This window comes from Lagopus leucura, unplaced genomic scaffold (assembly GCF_019238085.1).
Source record: "Lagopus leucura isolate 7727_CA_CO unplaced genomic scaffold, USGS_WTPT01 Super-Scaffold_100004, whole genome shotgun sequence".
NCBI classification, from domain to species: domain Eukaryota; kingdom Metazoa; phylum Chordata; class Aves; order Galliformes; family Phasianidae; genus Lagopus; species Lagopus leucura.
Genome location: NW_024962264.1, coordinates 19,279,811 through 19,304,104, shown reverse-complemented (window position 1 = coordinate 19,304,104; position 24,294 = coordinate 19,279,811). Strand labels below are relative to the sequence as shown.

The following is a 24,294-nucleotide window of genomic DNA, read 5'->3' as shown; positions in this document are numbered from 1 at the left end:
CCCGGCTGGGCCCTGCTGCCGCCGCTCCGCCTCGCCCTGTACGCGGGCTGTGCCGCCGCCGCCGCCTCGCTGGGCGCGCTGCTCGGCCTGCTGTGGCGCGGCCGCCGCCTGCCGCCACCGAGCTTCCCCGCCGCCGCCGCTGACGTACCGCTGCCGCCGGTAAGTGCCTCCGCGCCCGGCCGCGCTCTGCCCCGCGCGTTCGGGCTGGGGGGAGGGAGGAGCGGGGCTTTGCTCCGCGGGGAGGCTGCGATCGTGAGGGGGACGTGTGAGAGCCGGCGCAGCGCTGCGTACGGCCGCGCCGTGAAGCGGGGCGGCGCGAGCGGAGCACCCGTAGCGGGCGTTTTTGTGCCTCTTCTGACGCTCACCGATCCGTTCTTACGAGCTCCTTGTAGCTTTCTTTAGGAGCGTTTTCCAGTTCCTTTTGAGCGGCTCAGGGGAAGCTCGGAGTTGAAGGAAAACGCACGCTCTTTCTCCCCTTGCCCCCCCTCCCCGCTTTGTGGAAACCGTATTGCGTAAGCCCCCCGAATAGGGTTGGAAGTCCCGACGTCAAGAGAGGGGCGATCGTTTCGGTCTCTGTGCCCGATGTGCTTTCTGTGCCTGTTTCTCTGCATGGTCCCGCATCTGTGCCCATCCAGTAGTGTTTTACACGCTCGCTGTTACACGGTGCTGTTACACGGTGCTGTAGTCCTACACTATGTGCTGTTACTCCGGAACCGGACTAAAGGCTGGGATTTTCAAGTCGCTGCTAAAGCAGCAGTGCCTGCCTACTACAGCCCTCTTTCTAGAATTGATTTTTTTTTTTTTTAACCTTCTCTGTGATTCAATTGAGATTTTGTTTGTCTCCCCTCCCTGCACTACTCTCAGAACGTGACCTGGTTGGAAGGAGGGGCTGTCCCTAAAGAAGAGCTGTGTGTTGCCCTGGCATTGATTCCAGGTGTCACTTGCTTGGTTTTCTCATATTTTCGATGTACTGTTTTGCTGATGTGTGTACAGATCATGTATATTTGATATAAAAATGGCTCATGATCCCTGAGCTGCTTGAAGTACTCCCCCTGAAGATGATCTTGTGTATGTTGTGTGATTTTCCTGACTGCTGGTTCAGCACAGTGTGGGCAGATGAAGCAATACTGCCTGTCTTAGCAGCATATAGACATGTTGGCCATCTGTGGAGATTTTTATTCCCAAGTGTCTTTTGTATGTTTAGCTTGGGTAAAAATGTGAAGTTACTCTTCTTACTGTACGTTCCAACCATGCCTGTGCTCCTTCTACCATTTGGTTGTTACCTTCCTGTGTTTGTGGAGTCTTATGGTGCTGTGTTGCCTCTTTTGGGAACCAGTGGCAGAAAGACAGTAAAGCCAGAATGCTTTCAGTGTTTTCACGTCTTTTGTCCTTCAAGAGTAGGAAGAATAGGAAAGAACCCTCTCTTGGCCTAATATGTAATATTTGTGGAGGAAATGGGTCCTACAGATCTAATTTTCTTTTTCATTTCTTAAGTCTATGAACATGCAGGATAATGTTTATTTTTCTTTCTTTGATTTTTCACACTGGGGTTAGCATACGAGGAAACAGAAAGCATATGGCAATAAATATTTATTCTAGTGGGAGTCAGACTTAGCTCTTGGGAAGTGAGTGGGAGTACTCAGTCGACTAACTTCAAAGGGGCTTGGATTGAGCTCTTCATGCTGTGCTGGAAAAACTGAACTTTTTGTGAGTTCTCCAATTCTGCAAGCACTTACAGCAGGAGTTTAGTGCTGCTGATTTTCATGAATCTGTTTGTGCAAGTGAATAACTCAGTTGAGAAAATGCAGTACTCTACGTTTGTATTTCAGAAATGCCAAGTGTATGCCTTTTTCTTTTTGCCTGGGATGGATCCTGGAGAAGTTGTCCTCCCAGATGTGAAGCTTTGCTTTTGTTCTAAATGCTGCTTGTACCCTCTGGAACTTGGGCTGCTGTTAGGTATCTCAGTAAGAGCGTTTGAAGCTCACTGAGAAAGTCTGTGTTGCCATGAAGAAGCGCCTTTCTCTGTCTATGGGAGAGCTCTGACTACAAGCTTCAGTTTCTTCTCTCTGTTCTTTTATAATTCTTAAAAAGAGAAGGAGAGATGTATAGACAAATGATAACATATTGCAGGAATTAGTAGTAAATAGTTTCCATTCATATTTGAATAGTGGGAATTGAATGACACTGAAAGCATGTGACATCATTATCAGATATTTTTCAGCTGTTTCCAGGAGCAGGTTTAGGACCAGATTGTTTGTGGCAGAGGAGGGCAGCAACATGCAAGACAGCAAAAAGGCACCAGCTGAACTCCAGTTAAAATGTGTAAGTCCCAGAGGACTTCTTGCTTCGGTGTAAGCAGCCTTGCTAACGCCAGCAATAGCCCTGGGAAGGACTTGTTAGATGTGTCACCTTTTAAAATTCTGACTTGTTCCCTGTGTCACTGCTAGCTTGCATAGTAGTAGGAGAGATGGCTTTGACTCATGTGAAGGATCATGTTAACCAGGGAGGTGGGAAGGAGAACACCTTTTTCTCCCACATTTCCAGCGTGAGTTGTACTTTCGCCAAAACAAAACAAAACTGGCAGGACAGAGTTTTCTTTGCAGTGCAGTATTTTGACTCTGATTCAAAGCAACAACTCTGAATAAGGTGGTTGGTTTATCTGCATTTAAGCAATGCAAAACCCGAGGATTTGTTTATGAAACTCAAGTGCTGCTACAAATGCAGATAAAATGAATGATGTTTTGTATTAAGAACAACCTACCTGGTCTGCCTCGCAGCAGTAACAAAAGCAATAAATGTGAGCTTGGTTTTTCTTCAGCCAGGACATGCTGATTTTGCTGTCCTGCTTTTCAGTTTCCTGTGATTTCCAGGGCTCCCAGTGTTTCTTTAAAACTTGGCTCCTGACTGCTTGATTGCTCTTGTTTGCTTCTGCTTAACAGCTCTCCATTCCTAGAAATATTTCTCTCTCAATTTAGAGAAACTTTTGTGACAGTGTCATACGTTCCTAAAGTGCTGGTCTTGAACGGGAGGTTTTTGTGGAATTTGTCACTAAAGTGAAGGTAAAGCTTTTCTCCTTGGATTGGGTAGTGACTGAAACCTCTGCATTCTGGAAGATAGCACTCATATATATATATATATATATATATATATATATATCTGCCATGAGTTCACAGACATAACAATATATTTAAATATATTTTGGAAGATAGGACACTTTTATATCATAGAGGGATGAATAATGAAATTATTGGAAGTTATTTGCATGTAATCTGTGCTTTTCAAGGCAGATAAGGAAGGCAGAGGACATGCAGTTTCAGCCTGCTTCACTGTTGGATGCTTGCCATCAGACAGGGCTTCTGAAGGTGAGCTAGGAGCCCCAGAAGCTGCAGGAAGCAGATTTGCCATCTGTGGGCCTTGATTTTCAGGCTTTTTGCAGGGCAGCACTTGAGGTAATGAGAAGTTTTGAGCAGCTGTGAGGGAGAGGGAAAACTGCATTCTTCCTTCCTGACTTCTTCTTTACACCTTAATAAGTCTTCAGATGTATTTATGGTTTGTTGTTGCTTATTTATTTGTTTACTTTAACATCTGCCTTAAACCAAGCATGTCTTCCAGTCTGTCTCATTTTCTGCCCCATAAGGGAATACCATGAAAGCTTTGCTGCTGCAGCGTTTTGCTGGTCTTTCGCTTAGTCCTTGCAGCTTCTGCTCATTACTGTTCTGTTACACTGGTTTTAGTTCCTCTTGGACTTACAGCCAAATATGTTGGTCAGTGATTGTGCTTCTAGTTTATGAATCCTTTTTGCACTGAAAGGGGAGTATATGTTTCACTTCTATTTATTTTCAACAAAACAGGGTACGATACTTTTGTTCTTTGTGATATCTCTTACATAGGCAGGTTAGCAGTTTGTTTTTGATGACGCAGGTAAATTTACTACTGTGCAAGTCCTGAAATTAAGATAATGAAAAGATAGCATAGCATTGCCTATCAATTTCAGGAATATTTTAAGATTTTGAGTATAAGTTGCATAAGCCCCAAGTAGTCAGCTGCGGTTCTATGAGTTGCACTTAGGGGCCTGCAGCTTGAATGGTTTTGCTCCAGAAATGCCCCTTGTCCATAGGAATTTGTAAGCTGGTTGAGAATGGAATTCCTGCCAGGATGACAACTACCTGCATATGTAACTATGAAGCAAAAATTTTATTCTTACGGAAGACTAATCTCAGGAAATGAAATGCTTTTCAGACTCTAATTTACTTGTCCCATAACCACTTAGCATCGTGGTTCATTTTTGTTCATTTGTGCATATTTTGAGATGGCACTGTGTCATGCTTAATGTTTACTTATCTTAACATTGCATTAGATTGGAATTTCATATTTTGCTGCAAATCTGGCAGGTTGTACCTTTGTGAGGGCTGCTTCTTACTTGAAAAGTACTTTGAGCAACGGAAAACAACATCGGAAGAGAGCTGGGTAGTTTCTTCTGCTACTTGAGTTGTGCTGAGTGGGTCAGTAAGAGCAGCACTGGGCTCAGTGCCCAAATCTCTGGCACTGGAGTCCCAAAGGTAGAACCAGAAACTCTGTCATAAGGTCAGAAGTGCAAGTGTCTTGCATGCAAGGTATGCTTTGGGATTGAAAATGCCATACCCTGTAACAAACTCCAAAAATGAAATCTGATTGACCTCCTGCTTTTGCCAGGTCTTAATTTCTTGTGTTCTGCAGAGGAGAGCAGCAAAACTTCCATAAGGAAAAGGCAGTTATGTAAGAAGGTGGTGGCCTGGGAAAGGACATCATATTCTACATGATGAAAAACGATTAGTTGAACAGCCCTAAGAGAAACAAATTGATGCTGTGTCCGTGCAGGGTTTGTGTAGTCATTCTGTCCCATGATTTCTTTTTTCTGCAGTTGAGCTTGCATCATGGAATAGAACAATGTTAATAAAATGAATGGGTCAGTTTCTTCTGCAGTGTTCTGATTCTGTATTAAAAAGTCAGAACACAGATCTTTCATGGATGAAAAACTGTGGGAGGGAGGGGTCGGAATGGGCATGTGGGATTGTCAGACAGGGGCTGCCATGGAGGTTTCTCTGGCTCCCTGGCATGATTTCCATAGCACATGGCTGTTCTGGCCTCAGTGTCAAGGCTGTGGGTTCTCACCATCTTAATCAAGGACAGACTGTGATGTTGCTCCATAGACTGGGACTGTATACAATTCCCAAGAATTCACGGAAGCCTTCTGTGATATTAGATCAAGCTAGCCTGGATGTCTGGCTCATTGCTGGCCAGCTTTGGGTTGGTTTTTGCTGTTTTTTTTTTTTTTCTTTCCTGGGCTTTTCAGACTGTTGTTGTCTGCATCGGAAATCATTCTCAAAACTGTTGAACAATGAATGTTGTTCAGAAGTCTCTGGGAAAAGTTTGCGTCCTTTACTTTTTCATCCAGGCTGTAAACAAAGGCAAGTTCAAGGAAAACGGAAGCAGTTCCAGGAAGCAGCCGTCTCCATTTGTTAGCAACCTCATTCTTTGCACAAGTTATGCTTCCCACAACTTGTAAGTCATTTTGTCAAATCTTACTTAAGTTTCAGTTCAGTTTCTCTCATTCCTCTTTGGCAGTAAATTCTGTTGGAGTGGAGCCCATTGTGGGGCTGCAAGTCAGGACCGACTGGAACATTCTGAGTATGAGAGCATCTAAGTGAGAGCTTTGAGCTAAGCTAAGCCATTTACAGGCATCTTTGTCTCAGAGTGATGCCAACAGTTTCATGAAACATAGCATAGTTTTCTTGTAGATGAGCGGCATAAACTGTGGAAACACTCAAGTAATGGTTTTCTAGTTGAACCTGTTCTCTCTGAGGTAAGACATCTGCATACATCCATCTGACTTGAGATAGGTGGGAAGATGATCTGCCGGATCTGCTGGATTTCGCATTCTCTCAGTTGATAAATCTGGAGTGTGAATTTTTGGAAGATCTTCTGTTATCGCAGGTGCTGTGAGCCTGTGTTAGCAAGTTGTCACTGTTGTTTTGAAGGTGGCTGTTTGCCACATGTCATCCAGCTTGGGGGTGCCTATTTATTCAGTTGATTCATCATTATTGTCACAGAAACAGATTTATTATTTTTTTTTTAAATAAAAAGCAAGGGAATAGATTTTGCTAAATGCAAGTTCGTAAGACCGAAAGGAAAAAGGAGTTTGTTCAGCTGTTTCATTGCTCAATTTAAGATCTGGTCCATTTTCAGCTGCTAAATAAAGTATCCAGATCTGTGAAGGATCATCAAGAGTGATAGAACAGTTCAGGTTGGAAGGCATGTCAGGAAGTTCTCTACTCCAACCACCTGCTCAGAGTGGGCATGGCTTGGTCAGGTCACTCAGTACCAGGGATGGAGGTTCGGCAGTCTCTCAGGCCTGCTGTTCTGCTATTTGACCAGCCTCATTATTAAAGTAATTTTGCTTTAGATCTGATCAGAATTCCTTGTGTTTCAGTCTGTGTCCTCTGCCCTCTCATGCTACACAGCCACAAGAAATAATGGCACCTTCTCTTTACTCTCTCATTAGGTAGCTGAAGACAATAGTTACCTCTCCCCTGTGTTCTAGCCCTCCAATTCATCAAATGTTTGTGTTTATTCACATATTAGATTCTCATCAGTCCTTGAAAGTCACTTTTTAAACAAGGTGGAAGGTAGGTTTCTTGCTTGGTCTATGCCTTTCTCTCAGGCTATTTGTCACTGTATGCATGCCTGTTTTGATACGGAAGATTCCTCAGAAAATCCAACATGCCACGCATCTCATTTTTCCTTCAATAATTACACATGTGCAGGTACAAAATCACCATTGCTAATGTTAATAATAATTTCTCCCTGTTTAAAGTTCTCTTTGATCGCTTGTCCTGAACTTTCTAATTGTAAACATTGCTGTTACCACGTTCTCATTACAAAAATAAATTGGTGCATTTTAGAAGTCAGATGTTATCAGCATTAGAAAACTTAGTTCTTGCAAACTAAAACGTGAGATTACATCTCAGTGAAGTTCCTTGAATGTTTGTAGTGGAAATGCTAAGTCATGGCTTGAACTGGTGATTGAGCACCTGGTGGAAGGCAGGGCCAACTGTGGGGAGCTCAGGTGCATGAAATGTACCTGAGTGACCAGATGGGGTGGGGCTGGGATCTACCCCTTCCCAGACCTCATTTAAGGGTTGGCATTAGAAGCACGAGTTAGGAGGTCTTTGTACAGCTGAGGCCTTCTGAAGGTAAGCAGATTCTTTCCTTTATTTCTGTGCCCATGGCTGTTGCATTTGAGCAGATCTTCATTTGCTGCAGCTTGGGATCTTTATTGCTCTGCTGTCATTACTGCATTTTTCATCACGTTACGATGTTCAAGGTTGAAATGTGGAAGTATCCAATGGTGTAAGGAGCCAGCTTACATCCTGAAAATATGTGCATTGCATCATGCAGTTACAGTGTGGAGCCATGTTGCGATTGTGAGTTCTCCCTTACGGCATTTGTTTTGTGTTCTTTCCTCTACTGTAGAAAGGTCCCGAATTAAGAGGCAGGCAAGAGGACACAAGGAGAGCTCAGTGTTTATCATTTTCTTATGTCGGCTGGAGTTAAGCTAATTTTGAAGTGAGCAATTTGGTTAGTGCCAGTGTGAGTCTGTGTGCACGTGTCTGTAGTAGGTGGATAATGTTACACCAAAATACACCAGGCATTAGCCTGCAGATTGGCTGAAAAGATGGTATAATACTTTTTAAAACCCTGAAGGGTGTTTCTGCTGAAATTCTCCTTGAAGTTTATACTGCTTTCGTGTTCTTTGTTGGTGTATGGTTCAGTCACTGGGGGCATGTGTGGGAAGTGCTGTCTTCTCACATGCAGCTGTGCTCTTTTTTTAGTGGATAGGTGCCGCTGCTTCTCCCCTTGTAAGTCATCTGCCATCACTTTAGTTACTTCATTTTAGTTACTTGCATCTATATGAGTCTGAATTCCCAAGAAGAGAACTGAAGTAAGCAAAGTGGCAATGGGGACAGTTTCTATTTCTGATTTTAATTATACTCGTGTCTATATGGGGATGGTGTGAATCACAGAATGCTCTCTGCCAACTGAAGAATTTTTCTTCGTCCACCCACCTGTTTGCACAGTAATGCTTCAAAATAGACCAATGTTGGTATTGTCCAGCAGCTTAAAATGCGATGGCCAGAAATCTTTTCTGAAGGAAGAAACCTGAAAGAATGTGAACTGAAATTACCGTAAGAGAGCTAATGGCTTCAGTTTTATTTTAGTTGTATTTTATGAGGCTAAATGAAGGCTGGTATGCTGCAAAGGTTACACGTGCACACATACAGATGAGAGTATGATCACCTTGAACTCCAGTTCTAGTTGTCATTTAAAGAGAAAAAACTATTTCTTCTTATGAATGTTCTCTTTGAATTTCAGAGTAATTGGACTGGGAGCTCCCACGATGCAGTTCAGATAAGGAGGGTGGTCATTTCTCACAACATGGATAAGGCACTGAAAGAAGGTGAGTCTTAATTTGGATAAGGAGCATCAGATCCTTTATGTATCTCTTGTCCTCTTGCCTAACTGTAACTGTACAATATGTCTAGATTTTGAAATGGCCCTGGTTTCTTCCTCCTTGATAGAAAAGATAAAGTCTTGGTCTTCCCAAGAGATCAGCTGTAGTGAGTAACGTGAAGTTGTGTTTGCAGTTGAACTGTCATCTTGTTATTTTAACTGCTGTTTTGTATGTAAATATCCGGAAAATATGTGAAAATTGAGTCCTTTGTAACTGAAGGTAAAAAAAAAAAAAAAAAAAGCCTAACATTTCACAGACTCATTTGGACTTCTCTGATCTGATAAAATCTAGGCTCTTGCAGTAGGTCTTTCCATTTGGTCAAATTCTTGCAATGAAGACTGAATCTGAAGTGGTGATTTGTACTTTTGACTGCTGCAGTATATGAAGTCTGTGGGTCACCAGTGCAGTCTGTGGTTTGTGTGAAGATTGTGAACTGTTTCCCATTATCAGCATGGAATTGGAGGTAGAGGGGCTATTTGAAGAGAGAAGAGCTGTTGTGGATTACTGGGTGGAAAATGTTTTTTGCTCTTCCATCCTGCTGCATGCATATGGGAGGAGCTTGTGTCTTTGAAAACATGACAGTATCTTTGTTTGAAGTAATTTTTCTTCAGATTGGATTGATAAGTCCATCCTTACCCAGTCAGGCTGAAAGTTAGTTAAGAATATTCTTAAGTGATTCATTTCTCAGAGTTGAGGACTTAGTGCCATGACAACTTTCTTTATTGCCATTTCTTTTCAGAACAATTTTTACTTTCCATTCACACTCTTGAATTTTGGAGAGCAAACTTGTCAGATGGGTTGTACTTCTTCCAGGCCTAGCTAAGTGACTAACAAAGCCAGCTTGTCCTCTGTTATGCAGTTAACAAGGATGAGACTTCTCACACTACCACATGTAAATTAAAGCAAGTCTTTTTATCTCCCAAAGGTGTTGGAGACAGTTTGAATTTGAGCTGCTGAATGAGTTGCAAAATGAGACATTCTACTTTCTTATTAGAGTAAAACAGTCAGACTCTGAAAATGGACATGGTATAGTCCTTGCCCCTGTAGATACACTTTCACAAGTTCATATTCTGGTTTCTTCAGCTTTTCTTCATTATCCATGTAATTAAATTTGCCCAAGTTTTACAGTGTGTTGCTAACTATCTTGCGTCCATCCAGAATTACCTGTCAACTTTTGCTTTTACGCTGCATTTTTCCTGGTGTTACTGCCAGTCTGTGTGAACTTTTCTCTTTCCTTAGAACAGCTCCCCATTACCGCATGGTTTGCTGAGGTTTTGTGATGTCTCTCTCTCGTGGTAAGCTGTCACGTGCTTTATTGCATTTTGTTTTTGTTCTCATGACCTGTTAAGGTAGTGGGGAGAATAGGCATCATTGATCATCCTTACTTTTAATTAAAGGAGATACTGATGTTTCCATTTCAGCTATCAGTGTTACTTTATTGAACTAATAAATACTGTGGTTTTCCTGTCAACCAGCTGACAACAGGTGCCCTCCTGTGGAACGGCTTCTCTTTCTGAAGTCAGTACAACAGAAGTATAGGGAATTGACATTCAACAATGTCAGTCACTTTCTGCACCAGAAAGGTTTATGTCTGTATACAGCTCTGTTAGCAACTTCTATCTTCCACTGACAAGCAAGTAGTACTAAAGGACGAAGCTTCACAATGTTTCTTTCCCTTTAATTGTAGCATCTTTGCATAAGCTGCAGGTGCAAGGTGAGAGAAAGCTTTGAATTAACCCTGCTACCCGGTGATGTGTTGCATTAAAGTGTGCAAAATCAGAACAAATGTAATATTATGTGAAGATTTTAAAGTTTCTGAATACAGCAGAAAGAAAACCTTTTCATTTTAAACCCGAGTCCTTTTTTCAGCCAGCTAGGTGATTAACACTGAAATGTTTTTCCAGAAAATTTCATGCTTTGTTTCACTAGATTGATATGATTCTTGTTGGCACTTCATTTCTTGTGCGAAGAAAAGATGACCCAGTTTTACAAACACTTTTGACCTTCTTTGCGTTCTGAGCTATTTCTTGCTTGGGAGCCTCGTGCTTTCATCCCATATCAATGGGCAGCTCATGGATGCCTCTTAGGAAAGGCCGTGCTCAGGCAGACCCAGCTACTGTTGCTACTGTGCTGTCGAGGCTAAAGGCTGCAGCTGTCACTAGGCTGCTCTCCCACCAGGCTAGCTGATCTCCTGGGAACTCAATTTCATCTTCTAAATGCCTGATATCTTTTATCATTTTTCATGGCCAGTCTTCGTCTCCATATTACTTACCTACTTTTCTGGATCATTTATGAATAAGTGAAACAGCATGGATCAAAGTACAAATCGGAACTCCGCTTGTGAAATTATTCTGCTGTGGACATTGGCTGTTTGGTGATGCCCTCTGTTTCTTGGCCCTGAAAATGTTTCATGCCAGGGAATGCCACCTCTTCCTCCATAGCTGCTTAGTTTCCTTGGGTCCTGTGCTGAGTCTGACTTGATGAAAAGATTTTGGGTGTTTGATAAGATTATACTTGTAGATCAGATCTTGCCTATCTGCATTCTTGTTGACCCTGTAGAAGAACTCTGATAGGTTTGTGCATCAGGACTTCCCTTTAATAAAAATGAAATATTTTCACAGCCCATCTAATTTCCCAATTGAGGATCTGCATGTTGACTTTTAGGGAAAAAAATGCAGTGCCTTCTGCCACTCTGTTTGAACAGCTGTATTTTTTTTTTTTTTCCCCCACAGCTCTCAAAAAGCTGTTTGGGTCCAGAATTTGAGCAAGGCCTGATTTGAATTCATGTTCTCTCTGCCATTGGGATTCAAACGCTTGGATCTGAAAAACCCTCTTGGCAGAGAGTACATGGGTAAAGTCATTTGTACAGAAACTTCTCTGATACTTTACAAATGCCCAGGAGACACATTAAAATTTTTTTTCTTCTATTGTTTATATATTTGGTGTTTCCTGTGTTGTCTTTTCTATGCATCTATGGTAATTATTCAGCAAATGTGAAAAAAAAATTAAATAAGTTAATAACACAAACAGTATGAAATGGGAAATTGTATGGGCATGAACTTTTTTTTGCATAGGAGCAGTGATAGCATCTAACCTATAAAAGGAATATGTCAGTTTCATCAAGGCTGAATGGTGTAAAATGCAGCTGAACTATGAAGTGCTGGTACTTTTCCCAGCACAAACTTGAAGAACAGAACTTGGATCTTAGCATCACTGTTGCTGATGTCTGGGGCTGGTTCCCAGTCCTGAAGTCTGGTAGTTCAGACAACTTTTTACCAGCCTGTGGCATCGTGGCCTAAATACAGGTTTAATGAGCATGAGGAACTTAAGGAAATTAAGATAATGTTAAGTATAAGGCTTCATCATCTTGATCTGTATTGTGTATCTAAAACCTAATAAATTCTGAAAGACGTTAAGTAATGACCTTTTAACTCTTTACCCCTTTAATCTCTTTAGCTTTAAAAATAGATGTTTTGGAAATGATCAATTCAGATCATTAGTTATCAGTTTTTAGGAACTCTAAGAGAGAAGCTTTAGTGTTTTAGCTTGTTCTTTGAAGATAAGAGTATTTGTTTAACTGAACTGGCTTTGGGCACTGGGCAAAGCCAGTTCACCTGGTGTTAGCTAGCGACTAACAAGTAGCAAAGCATTCAACTTTTATTTCTGTGGGACAGTTCTTTGCCAGGTACTTATATGGTATAGCCTTTTATAGTCATCTTTTGCTAGATTTTTTATTTAATGCTTTTTTTTTTCTACCGAAGCAGCTTATGATAACTGTGTCACGTATGTTAAATCTAGCTTTGTAGTAACACAGTATGCAACAGCCTAACAGAATTAATCTTCATATTGCACTTAGATTCTCTGGTTGTGATTCTTCCTGTTCTGGAATAGCTCAAGCAAGTGTTGTAGCTGTACGTTCTTTTCTGTCGCTGATACAGTCACAGAAGAGCTTTGAAATTGCTTGTAATGAGACTGTTCTGGTCTCTCCTTTCAGGAAAGGATATTCACTTTTTCTTTGGTACTCGAAGACAATGCCTGCATTTGTGTAAAGACAGTATTGCAGATCTGTGTTGTGAGAAGACTAAAGCTTGGTTGGAATAGAGATATTCTAAAAGAGAAGATAGCCTAAGAGATTGAGATGCAAGTTGTACTCCTGTTTTGTAGAGATCTGGCCAGCGCAGATAAGGAGCCACTGCATAACTTTGCTTTTCAGGCAAGGGGCATTTAGGAATTCTACTAGTGTAGAATCTTTGAAACTTCTATTGACTTATTTTGTTTTTCTTTGTTTTTCCTGGATAAGTCATTTGGAAGCCTTGAACTGTCTTAGTAACTGCCATCTAACTTCAGCTCAGTAAAGTGACTTGGTTTCTTTATAAACCCAGGAATTAGATTTCTAAAACATTTGACTGCAAACTACTATCAATTTTCAGTATTTTCTTTTGAAATGATCTTGGTACAGTGAGGTAGGATGAAGCCTGCTAGTGTTTCAGGGAGGCAAAATTAGTCAGTGTAAGTTGTTATGCTATTAGTACATTATTAATTTCACTGTCATGGTGCCAGGGAGCTTTTTATAGTTTATTAAGCTGGCAAAAAAACCCAGCAATTTCTATCGAAGTGGAAACTAAGGAATAGTGGAGTAGCGTGATTGCATTAAACAATGGGCTTACAATGACAAGTGGGGTATATTTTTTTGTTTAAAACAACAGTGACAAAAAAAAAAAAAAGCCCAAACAACAGCACAATTCTGAAATCAGGATGTCTGATAAAGAGCCTGCTCAGACTCACAGGCATGTGACATTTTTGCTCCCCTTTCTTTTTCAGTTACCCCTTTGGTTGTTCTAAACTGCTTTCATCCCATTCACAACCCCTCCACTGCCAACTTTTCTCCCACCTTGTTGGCAGCACTGGATGTGGCTTGAACACCTCCTACAACTCTGGAGGCACCTGATAGTTATGCATCAGTGAAGCTGGAGAGGCACAAAGCTCAAAAAAACCAAGAAAGTAGATGGAACTTGATTTACAGTAATCCTTTTGCTTTTAGGTACGGTTGGGACTGTTACCTTATCTTTCAAGTTCATGCTGTCTTGCTAATCTGCTTGTTCACTTATCCCTGTATCTTCTAATCCTTTGGTACCTTCTATAACATTGTATATGCCTTTTCAAATACAAAAGGCTTACCGCCTCCTCTTTTAACTGTAACTTTGGAGTGGACACAATGTTAAGTTTGTATCTGAAGAAGGTTGGTTTCAGTCTGCAACAGCCAATACGCAGCCAGCTTATAAGGTAGATCGTATAATCAAATCCACTGTTCAGGCACAGATATTAGCTTGAGGTTAGTGTTTAGCTAGTAGCCTGACTGTCTGAGCAAATCCACTTATGGACTTTGCTCTGCAAAATGACCTCCAGTAACCTGCTAGGTGCAAATTTCTGTAGCTTTGCCAACATCATGCTCTGATGAGAAATTAAAACCCGGTGGAGAAGTTGTGAAACCTGTTACCCATTTAATGGTGTGGAGGACTAAGTTTCTGCTATCCTAGTGTGCCTTCACTTTGCAGATTTTGCTATTTATTGTTGTACTTTTCCTTTCAGTGTTTGACTACATCTACAGAGATTACATCCTGTCCTGGTATGGGCAGCTCAGCAGAGATGAAGGGCAGCTGTACCAGCTGCTGTCAGAAGACTTCTGGGAGATTGCCAAGCAGCTGCGACTGAGGCTGAGTCACATTGATGTAGTTAAAGTCGTCTGCAATGATGTAGTGAAAGCTTTACTCACGCACTTCTGTGACCTTAAAGGAGCCAGTGCCAGGTAAAACTCAAACTGTGTTTAATTTGAGTTTTCTTGCTTGTCTCTACTTTTAGATTTGCTATATCAAAGTAATGAATAATGTAATATTTCCTTGTGTATTTGATAAAACCTTTCAGGTTTCTTACCAGATACAGGGACCTAACAGGCATCTGTGCCAGGCATCATGGCATCTGTGACACCCAAGGGAGACAACGTTTATCCTTTTCCTTACAGTTCAGATTCACTGAGATTTTCATTTGATCTTTGAATCCTTTGCTCACAGTAGGAGATGGACTGCACAAGTAATGCAAACCTGCAAGGAAAAGGAGAGAGAGACTGTCAGAGCAGCCAGTGAAGAAGAAATGTAGTTAGTTGCACTTTTTCTGCAATAGCACAAGGGGTAATTCCATTCAGTTTTTCATTTGTGCCAGCCCCAGGAGGGGAAGGCCTTGTAGTTTCTGTAAGTGATCCGTTCTGCAGTAACTAGGTTTTTTTGCTGAAAGATTATTGGCTGGATTTTCTTTCTCTTTTTAGGTTATCTTGTGGATTTCTTTTTGGCAGTGTTCTCTTTGTCCACTTAAAAGGGCGACTGTTTCCTAAATACTGTAGGTGCAGCCAAATGGTAATTGCATGTGTGAACTCATACACCTGTGCAGTTTGCTAACCTGAGTGAACGATTTGTGTAATTGAGAATGGAATTGGGGCTTATGTATGCACTTACCTGTGGTTACCCTAACTGCAGTATGCTTTGGTCATTCAGATTTGTGCCACACATTTTATACTGTGAAATTGTTTTGCCTATTCATGTACTTCTTAGCCCCCTTTTAGAGGAAAAACACTGCACTGTTTTTGGTCAGAGACCAGTCTCTATGTTGCCATTTGCACTACTTTCTGTTTCACAGCAGATGATGAGGTTAATGTACTTTAATGTATTTATGGTACATCCCAGCTACATGTGATCTAATATGTAGTATGTAAAGTGAAAGGAAACTAAAGAGTGATTACATTTCTTCCCCCTCCTCCCCCCAACTAGAGTGGGTGCTGCCTAGACAACTGCTTTCTCAGTTTTCTTCTCATAAAACAACAGATAACTCCTCTAAAGTGTGTGAAAGAAACCATCTGTCCCTAGGGGGACAGAGGTGTCAATTTCTTCAGTGCGAAATTCATATTTTGTCACAGAATCACAGAATTGTAGGGGTTGGAAGGGACCTCCAGAGATCATCGAGTCCAACCCCCCTGCCAAAGCAGGTTCCCTGCAGTAGGTCGCGCAGGTCGGCATCCAGGCAGGTCTTGAACATCTCCAGAGAAGGAGACTCCACCACCTCCCTGGGCAGCCTGTTCCAGTGCTCCGATATCACTTGGTTCGCTTCAGCCATAGAAATTCCTTTGCTTTTCTACTTCCACTGGCTGTCTGAGTGAAGCCTATGATGCCTGATAAATCAGAATGAAATAGGCTGCAGTCCTTCAGACTAAGACAGGTGGAAAGAGGCTACATTCCTCACCGTGCTCCTGCTTTCTCTCTGGCTTACTTTAATCATTGCAATGCTCCACTTGATAACAAAAAGCTCAAGGTAAATGACCACTAGAGGCAAACAGATAAGAAAAAAATGCACTTGAATGAAGGAGAGTATGAGAAGAAGAGGACACTTCCATGCAGGCTGGTGGGAGGCAGGAAGTGGGGAGGAAGGTCTGTTTCCTTTTTGTTTCCTGTCTTTGGTTACTTTAGAGGAGAAGGTCTTTCCTGCTAGAAACAAAGTAAAAGAAGGGTGGTGATACTCCTCTAGCTGTAGATAAGACTGTCTGGCATGACAAAGAACCATTAGAATGGTAGACAAGGCAACTCATACCTTTTTCATCTTGCATAAATCATTGGGGATTACCCTGATGTCCAGCTGCTTTTCTTTTTAGGAAGCTAACTGTGATGTGTATAAATAATATAGGTACTAAGACAGGAAATGTTGGATAATTCTTTTATTAATCTTTCTGATCTTGATAAAAATGACTTTGGAAATGAAAGGTTGGCTTTGTCCTTGTTTGCAGTGCTTTTGTTGGCTTGCTTTTGGAGTCTTTCTTTTAGCAAGTACTTTTTTCAGGTGTGCTTACAATTCTGGCTTTTGAAGGTCAAAGGTAAAAGGCAGTAAATGGAACCAGAACATTAACTCTTTAACTCCCACTGGTCCACATGATGTTCTGATGTGGAATATTGACAGAAAAATTACAGCCACAACAATCTCTGAGTGTGCTGTGCAAAGCTTGAGTTCTGTCTGCTGCTGTAGAATCACTGAAATCACTTGGATCTCTGTTCTCCTATGTATGTCTCTATTCTTTATTGTTTGGGAGGACACAAATGAATAAAGCTTCTACTTTCATTGCCTGTTGCCTAATGCAGATGAAACGAGCCTGGGCCTGGTCTATGGGCTTCTGGAACTCTTAACTGCAGTGCTGTATTTATATCAGTTGACTGCATACAGCTATGCTAGGAACTTACGGATAATTGACCAGACTTTCAGATCTTTATCTGTAAATATCATTTTAGGATAAGGATTTTTATAAGGATTATTAAATATCTGTTTGTTTGGAAACTCTGAACAGTTGTAAAAGCACGTTTAAAACTGGATAGGGGGAGAAGTAATGCTTCTATTTCTATTTGAGATACTGTTAAAACTATTAAGTTATATTAAGTGCTGGGGAGATGGAGTAGCTTTGCTTTTTGTTAGTTTCTGCTCTACCTGCTGGTCACTGCAAAATGAATATTGTCTTTCTTTACTCTTGGTAAGATTCCCCCCAGAGGTAAGATCCTGAACGTTAAGATTATGTCATCAAGCCATCCTAGCTACTGCTCCAGGACAGATGACAGCAGTAGCGCTTGTTTTTCCTTCTGTGATCTCTTATTGCTCAGATATTTCATTGGTAGGTGTGAAAGAGAAGCCTGAGTCAGAAGGGATGCTGCTTTCTGGGCAGATATTTAATTGATGAATAGTATATTTTCCTTACAAGCTGATGTTTATATTAAAGCAAATAGAAGGAAAGTAACTGAAAGAGCCTTCTTTGCAGAGAGTCATATCCTCATAGGTAATGGAGAATTTGCCAGAAAACAAAGGAAACTTTAAATGGCCTGTCAGCTGCAGTGCATGCAGCTCCCTTTCCCCCTCATAGTCCCTCAGGCAAAAATGCGTTAGTTGAGTTAAAGAAACAAGAACCAGAGATTTGCCATTCTGCTTTTTTATTCTGTGCGGTTTTCTGTTTGTTCTGTTGACTGTAGCAGAGAAGTCCTGGCAGGGGTCTAACTCAGCCCATCTGCATGTACTGGCTGTTGGCAGGGAATAAATGTGTACAACAGGAAGGCAAAGATGATGAGAAATGACTTCTGCATGCATGATGGTATAGGTGCAGTAAATACTCCAGGGTGTTGGCAGTCCCAAACAGACCTGACATTCCTTGGGATATTGATGCTGTGTGTGGATGTGTTTAGAAAGATAGTGATGGCGAAAGGGACTTTAATCTCGATTTGGTGAAATTCTGTGTGTGTAACAGGTGGCCTTCGTGCTTTGCACATGCTTGATCTAGTAACTGTGCACTGTGTCCCACAAATTAGGTAAGTTTGTCCGGGAAGGTAGGGCTGTGTGTTAGTGTGTGCTCCCAGCTGGCGGAACAGTTGCCACTTGTTTTTAGTTCAGGTTCTCTATCATTGTTCTAAATACCCAGGAGCTGCTTGTTAGGAATGGGTCTGCTGCCAGCTAGCAGACGCTGAGTGGATGTCACCTGTTCCCTGGCATTTAGCTCCTGCTTCTGGTGGTGTTTTGAAGTGGCTGATGGGGTGGCTCAACCTGTCCAGAGGAGGAAGGCTTGGCTTCCCTGAGAGGTGGCTGCACAGAAATGGCCCAGACTTTCTGTCTGCCTGGGATGTATCCGATTTTGGATAAATAATGAATGCCTTTAGGGACAGCATGTGATGTGGTGGCTGATGTGCTGTTGAGGAGGCAGTAGGATGTATGTGGAGGATGCAAGAGCAATGGAAATGTGCTGAGGAAAATAGCCAGGTATTCTGTTGCCAGAGAGAAGAGATCCTACCAGAACAAGATAAACAGCTTTTGGAGCTACATCAGCTGCACCACCTGTGCTAGTTAGTAATGAAATCTGCACATCTCATACACTGCTTCTCTGAAGAGCAAACAGTATTCACATCCAAGCTGTTCCAAGGGACTTGTTCTGAAATTAGTCTTACTTGTAGAATTGAAACCCTCTCCATTATCCATATTTGAATACAAAACGTTTGATTTGGGACTGAATAAATAAGCTTCAGTCAAATTGAAAGCAAGTGACATTTTCACATTCTCATTCTTCTGAATATGAATTTAAGAACCCGATTTGGCCACCTTGAAACAAATGACTTGTGCTGTTACAGCAGTGTTACTGTTGCAGCAGATTTGCTCCTTTGTGGACTCACTAGCAAAGACCAGTTGTGCAGTGCTGTCTGTCACTGGTGGCCACGCACTGATGCGCAACCAAAAACTTCTGGTTTGGCAGCATACAGTTCTTTTTCACTTTTCCCACACTGAAGCTATAGGGTTGGAGCAGCTCTGTGAGCATCAGTTGGTTGATGCTAACCAGGGCAGCAGCCTCCAGCTCTGAGAGGGAAGCGGACATATGGAGGATGGGACATGTAGCACCTGAGGGCCTTCTGCTGAGGCCCTGGGCCTCTGGGATGATGCTGTGTCTGTCTCCTTGTAATCACTGATTTGATTACCGTGCTGTTTAACTATATATGTGGGGTTGGGCTGCCTCAGGCATGTGGATGTGAGAGGACTGCTAGGGCGCCTTGTCTGTGCTTCTAGAATCATTTTGATACAAAAGAAAATGTACCATCATGACCTCCATTATGGAGTTAGCATGGCACATCCAGTCAGAGGAATACTAAAAAGCCCAGGAAGCCATTGGCATCTGCAAGGAGGTGGACTGGTCGTTGCTGGCTATGCAGTCAAGGTGTGTGAAGTTTGCACCCCTACATTGTTATGCTTCCCATTTTCACGCTGGATATACTGCACTGACTGTTAACCATGTGCTCAGTTCTGATTTGCAGAACTGCTGATGTCACTTGTTTGGTGTTTGTTTCCCAGCTCTGTGGGAGTCGCTTCTTCTATTTGCCATCCTTACTGAATACTTCTAAATTTATTTTATTTTTTGCTGTTGTTAATCCTCCTCTAAATCTGTTGCTTGTTTACAGTGTACATGAGTGATAATACCAGGTCTGTTACTCTATAGGTGTCTTGCTCAGAGCAATTTGATGTAGTCTGGAGGTGACAGGCTGAAAACTGATGTTTTAGGAAAGCTAGGTCAAACATATGATATTGTCTGTTCACCAATTATGAAGGAAAGAACATACCTTCATTATTTAGCAGTTAGACCTGTTTCTCAGACTAGAAATGATCCCAAGTACTCTGCTTATGCAGTGGCTTCACACTGGCGGGCAGCTAAACTCTGTGATGCTGCTTTCTCGCTGCCCCTCCTCAAAGGAGGAGAGGGATAAAATACGATGGAAAAGAGCTCAAGGGTTGAGGTAAAACTGGGAGTTCAGTCACTGGTTACCATATGGGTAAAACAGACTCAGTATAGGGTCATGAATGTAACTTATTGCTGTCTACTAACAAGACTGGAGACTGAGAACCAAAAGCAAACTAAAAATACCTTTCTCCCATCCACCCTCTTCTACCTCCTGCCCCTGAGAAGTGTAGAGAAATGGGGGCTCCTTTATGGTTATTCTGTGCTCTTGGTCTTTTTTCCTTCCAGGTGTTGGACTGTTTCTACTGTTTCTATTTGATGCAGCATTTCTGTTTTGGTGGGTGAAAACCCCAGCAGAGCAAAGGAATTTGAAAATGTGTCATAGTAGACTTAAAAAAAAAAACAAACAAGAAAACAAAAAACATAAAACAAAACAAAAACCCATTTAAAAATACACGAGAGTCAAAGTGTTTATTTACTGAAGTTTTTCTTTAACCTGATAATGAATTTTTCATGTTTTTAATATTTTCAAAAATTGTGAATAATCATAATAGAAGTGGTATGCAAGTTATGTCTCTCACCTTCTTTCTCTTCGTTTTTTTTGTTTCTTTTTCACCTTTCTTTTCTTAGGCAGGAAGATCCACCGAGACCTTTTTTGTTGCACCCATGCTTGAGGAACTCTGATGAAGAAGTAAGGTTCCTGCAAAAATGTTCTCAAATTCTGGTGTGTTGTCTTCTACCCTCAAAGGATGTCCAGTCTGTCAGCTTGCGCATAGTCCTTGCAGAAATACTTGCAACAAAAGGTAGATGAAAGATCAGAGTTAATTAAACATGTACACATGTATGGTATTAATAATTACAGACATCTTTATGTATGTCTTGATGCTATGCTTTTAAGTACTGATATTTTATTTTCAGTGATGGCCAATAAGTCACTTTATGTTTTCCAAATTAAGCACGTACTTACTTGACTGTTCTGACTTGTTGCCAAGTTTCCTCACGCCTTTCAGGATAAAATTCCTTTTGTCTATTCCTTCTATCATTTTTTTTCCATGGGGGAGCCCTTTTGCAGTCTTCAGTGACTATTTTTAGTGACTGCATGAGTAATTTTGATGTGTTGAGCTTCATTCAGATGCACAGAATCCATAGATGTGATTATGATTGAATTATGATACCAGACTTGATTTGTTTTAGACTTTGAATTATCCAGTTTTTTAATGAAGGTTTTCTATTATGCTTTTCATTTTATCAGATATGCTTTAATTAGATTATGAATATGCTTGACATTTTTTAATATCATTGAATTCAAACTCTGAAGTTATGAAGCCGTGAGAGCATTATGCAATTCAGTTCACTGTACAGCCATTACAAATGAAAATTTAATGTTATAGTTTCCGAGACACACAACAAAAGGAAAAATATGCTTGAAATTTCCCAGATGAGACTCAACTTCATCAGTGTACATTAGTTTGGGTAATGGCACAAACAGTTTTATTATGAAGAGATATGCGTGAGGTCTCAAACGTACTTTATAGTCCTGGAGACTGGTTTGAAATTCTTATTGATTTTTTTTTTTGCATCTATTCTTGCCTTTTGTCTGTAGTATTCTCGTGAAGTACAACAGTTACTCCTCAACATAAGGATTTTGTTTTAAAATATTTTTCCTCTCCAGTACTGAAACCAGTGGTGGAACTGCTGGGTGATCCAGATTATATCAACCAAATGCTACTCAGCCAGCTGGAGTACAGAGAACAGATGAATGAACATCAGAAGAAAGACTACACATATGCTCCTTCGTATGAGGAGTTCATCAAGCTGATTAGCAGCAACACCGATGTTGAATTCCTGAAACAATTGAGGTACTTGATACTTCACTATAGCTTATTTGAAACTAAATGTGCTGCTTTTGCTAGCCAGTTACTGAGATTTGAATGAAGTGTATTTTCAATTCAATTTTTTTTCTTTTGGTGAAGCAGAGACAGTAAAGATGACAAGCTACAGTATTCATTAATCTGTAATATAGTCAGCTTCTCAGTTTCATGGTAGAAAATGTTAAAAAATTCCACTTAGCTGGAACTCAGCACAGTTTGCAGTGTGTGATTTTTCTGGCATAGAATGGTTTGAGTTCCAGCACACTTTACCAGTGACATAGAGGTGTTTCTGGACTGTTGCAGGGAGTTGTTTCCCAGTTGCATCCTTCTTAAACATTTTGATGAACTGTGAAAAGTACCTTAAAGATGTTAAGAAAACCCTGTTTCCTACATATTCAATGGGCTTCTTGTTGCTGTTTCCCAGTAAAATAATATGTACACCCTTTCGTACTTATTTTCCATTCCTTTCAAAAAATCTCAGTTGCCACCTAATTTTCCTTCCGACTTCCATCATAACATACCCACATGCATCTTGAACTTGTTTGCTCAAGCATGAGATGATCTTTATACTGGCTTTATATTTACAGCTGTGCTGTTTCTCCTGTGATTTCTGATGCAAGAGAAAGGATAAAGAGCAAGTGAAGCCTGGGTAGCAGGTCAGAGGAGTAATATCCAGATAGAATTTTTGTATTGTTGTGGTTTTGTTGAGCATACTAAAGCTTTAGAAAGCTGTTGAACCCATTTTCAGAGTACGGGTCCTAATCTGTCACCACTAGCCAGAACTGTTATTTTTCCTTTTCCCTTGCTCACTTTAATTGCTGCCACAAGTCAGCTTTCTTCCTAAATGGCTGCAGCAACATCTGAAAGACACAAGCACATCGATTCCATTTGGAGCACTCTGGGTCATCTGTTGTGACCCAAACCTTTTGTTAGACTCAGCTTGATCAGACCAAGTGATGGGTGTACCAAGATGGAATATTGTGGGCAGCATAAATACTTTCTGTTGTTCTTTTCCCTGATTCTGAAACCACTTGCATTTCTGAGACAGGAAAATGCGTTTAGGTGATGGTGAAATGATCTTGTTGCTTGGCTACTTACTGCTCATCTGCTGTAAAATTTGCTCTTTACACTGGGCCAGTGTGCCTTTACTGAGAGCAGAAATTAGTCTCTATTAGACTCCATCTAAAACCTAATTGACGTCATATTTAGAAGCATAATCACACTAATGGATCTGCTTGTTTCAAAAGAAACCCAACTCTTCTGTTGTTTTTCTTCTGGCATATTAATGCACTCATTGTGCTCTCTTTTTAGCAGATAGGTCATCCTAAACTGTGTTCTCTAATATTGGGTAGTGAATTTGCTTCATGGAATTATATGGTTTTGGCTGCACTGAGGTTTTTTCTTTTCTGCCCTGTGGAGTCTGACAACTATCATTTTATATGTTCTGCACCCTGTGTAATACTGATCAGTATTTAAATGGAAAATATTCAAGAAAATCTAATTTAATTTTAAAGAGAAAAATAGTGTTTGATTTTGAGGACTGTGCTCTTTCTTCTGCTATGCAGAGCCTGTCCATAATGGAAACATCCATGGAAAGCATTCCCCTGTGGGAGAAGAGATTCCTCTTCTTTTTGGTCTCCAGCACTTAAAGAGAAATGGGCCTACCCGTAGTCCTCTCCAAGTTAGATAGTATATTTTGTAAAGCTTTCACAATATGCCAAAGAGAATTAGCAGATTTATGTCAAGGAAACCAAACAGCAGTCTCTATATGGATGAGCAAAACAAATGATACTTGAGATGAACACACTAAGTAGTATTTCAGGTTGTATTTCCCATCCGCAAACCACGGTAGAAACTTATAAAGAAGAAATTAAAGAGTATTAATGAATCACTGAATATCCTGAGTTGGAAGGGACCCGCAAGTATTATTATCAACTCCAACTCCTGACTCTACACAGGACAACTTAAAAGTTAAACCATCTAAGAGCAAAATAAGCCCTTGGAACTCAAGAGAGCATAGTTAGGTTCCTTTAGAGTGATGGGAGTGAGGTGAGTGCTTCCAGTTGTCATCCTACTGGAAATAAATTACTGGTATGCTGTACTTAGCATCCAACTAGGAAACCTGTCTTTTCTGAATAATAAAACTCATTTATCACAAGTTTTGTTTCCTGGTTTTACTTGGAAATCTTATACACCAGCTCAGAATAGCTGGTGAAAAGGCATTTATGAATGTTCAGCCTCCTCCTATTGCTACTGATGTTGCCACGTAACATCTTGGAGAAGAATGAATTTAAGTAGTTACAATTTTTTGTGTAGGCTTAGCTTTCAGGAAATTATCCCGAGGCACTGTAGTTGCTGGGAAACTCAATATTTCTTTGAAACATCCCTGCTGTGCTTTATCTTGGCAGATGAATTTAATTACCATCTATTTACTAAAATAAACATAAAATGTTTTGTTGAATAAAACAGTCTGTGAAGCACTGATAAAAATTCCTCAGACTCTTGACTGGCTGTGGCCAAGAAAGCTCAAGTTCCTGAATGCTCTAATATGTATGCATGTGACATTACAGCACAGTTACATCCCTAAA

The 24,294-nt window shown here is 40.9% G+C and overlaps 1 protein-coding gene across 2 annotated transcripts in view; it reads left to right on the top strand.

The window, feature by feature from the left end:
* The first annotated feature begins 96 nt into the window (after positions 1 to 96).
* Positions 97 to 24,294, top strand: part of SNX25 (sorting nexin 25) — a 62,999-nt gene continuing 38,801 nt past the window's right edge. The window contains exons 1-5 of one of the 2 annotated variants that reach the window (XM_042871644.1): positions 97 to 159; positions 8,413 to 8,497; positions 14,141 to 14,357; positions 20,466 to 20,638; positions 21,508 to 21,694. In XM_042871644.1, the coding sequence (XP_042727578.1) occupies positions 8,476 to 8,497; positions 14,141 to 14,357; positions 20,466 to 20,638; positions 21,508 to 21,694 (599 nt within the window). In that variant the 5' untranslated portion in view covers positions 97 to 159; positions 8,413 to 8,475. Of the gene's footprint in view, positions 160 to 8,412; positions 8,498 to 14,140; positions 14,358 to 20,465; positions 20,639 to 21,507; positions 21,695 to 24,294 lie in introns of those variants that run through there. The other variant, XM_042871645.1, reaches the window with a different exon arrangement.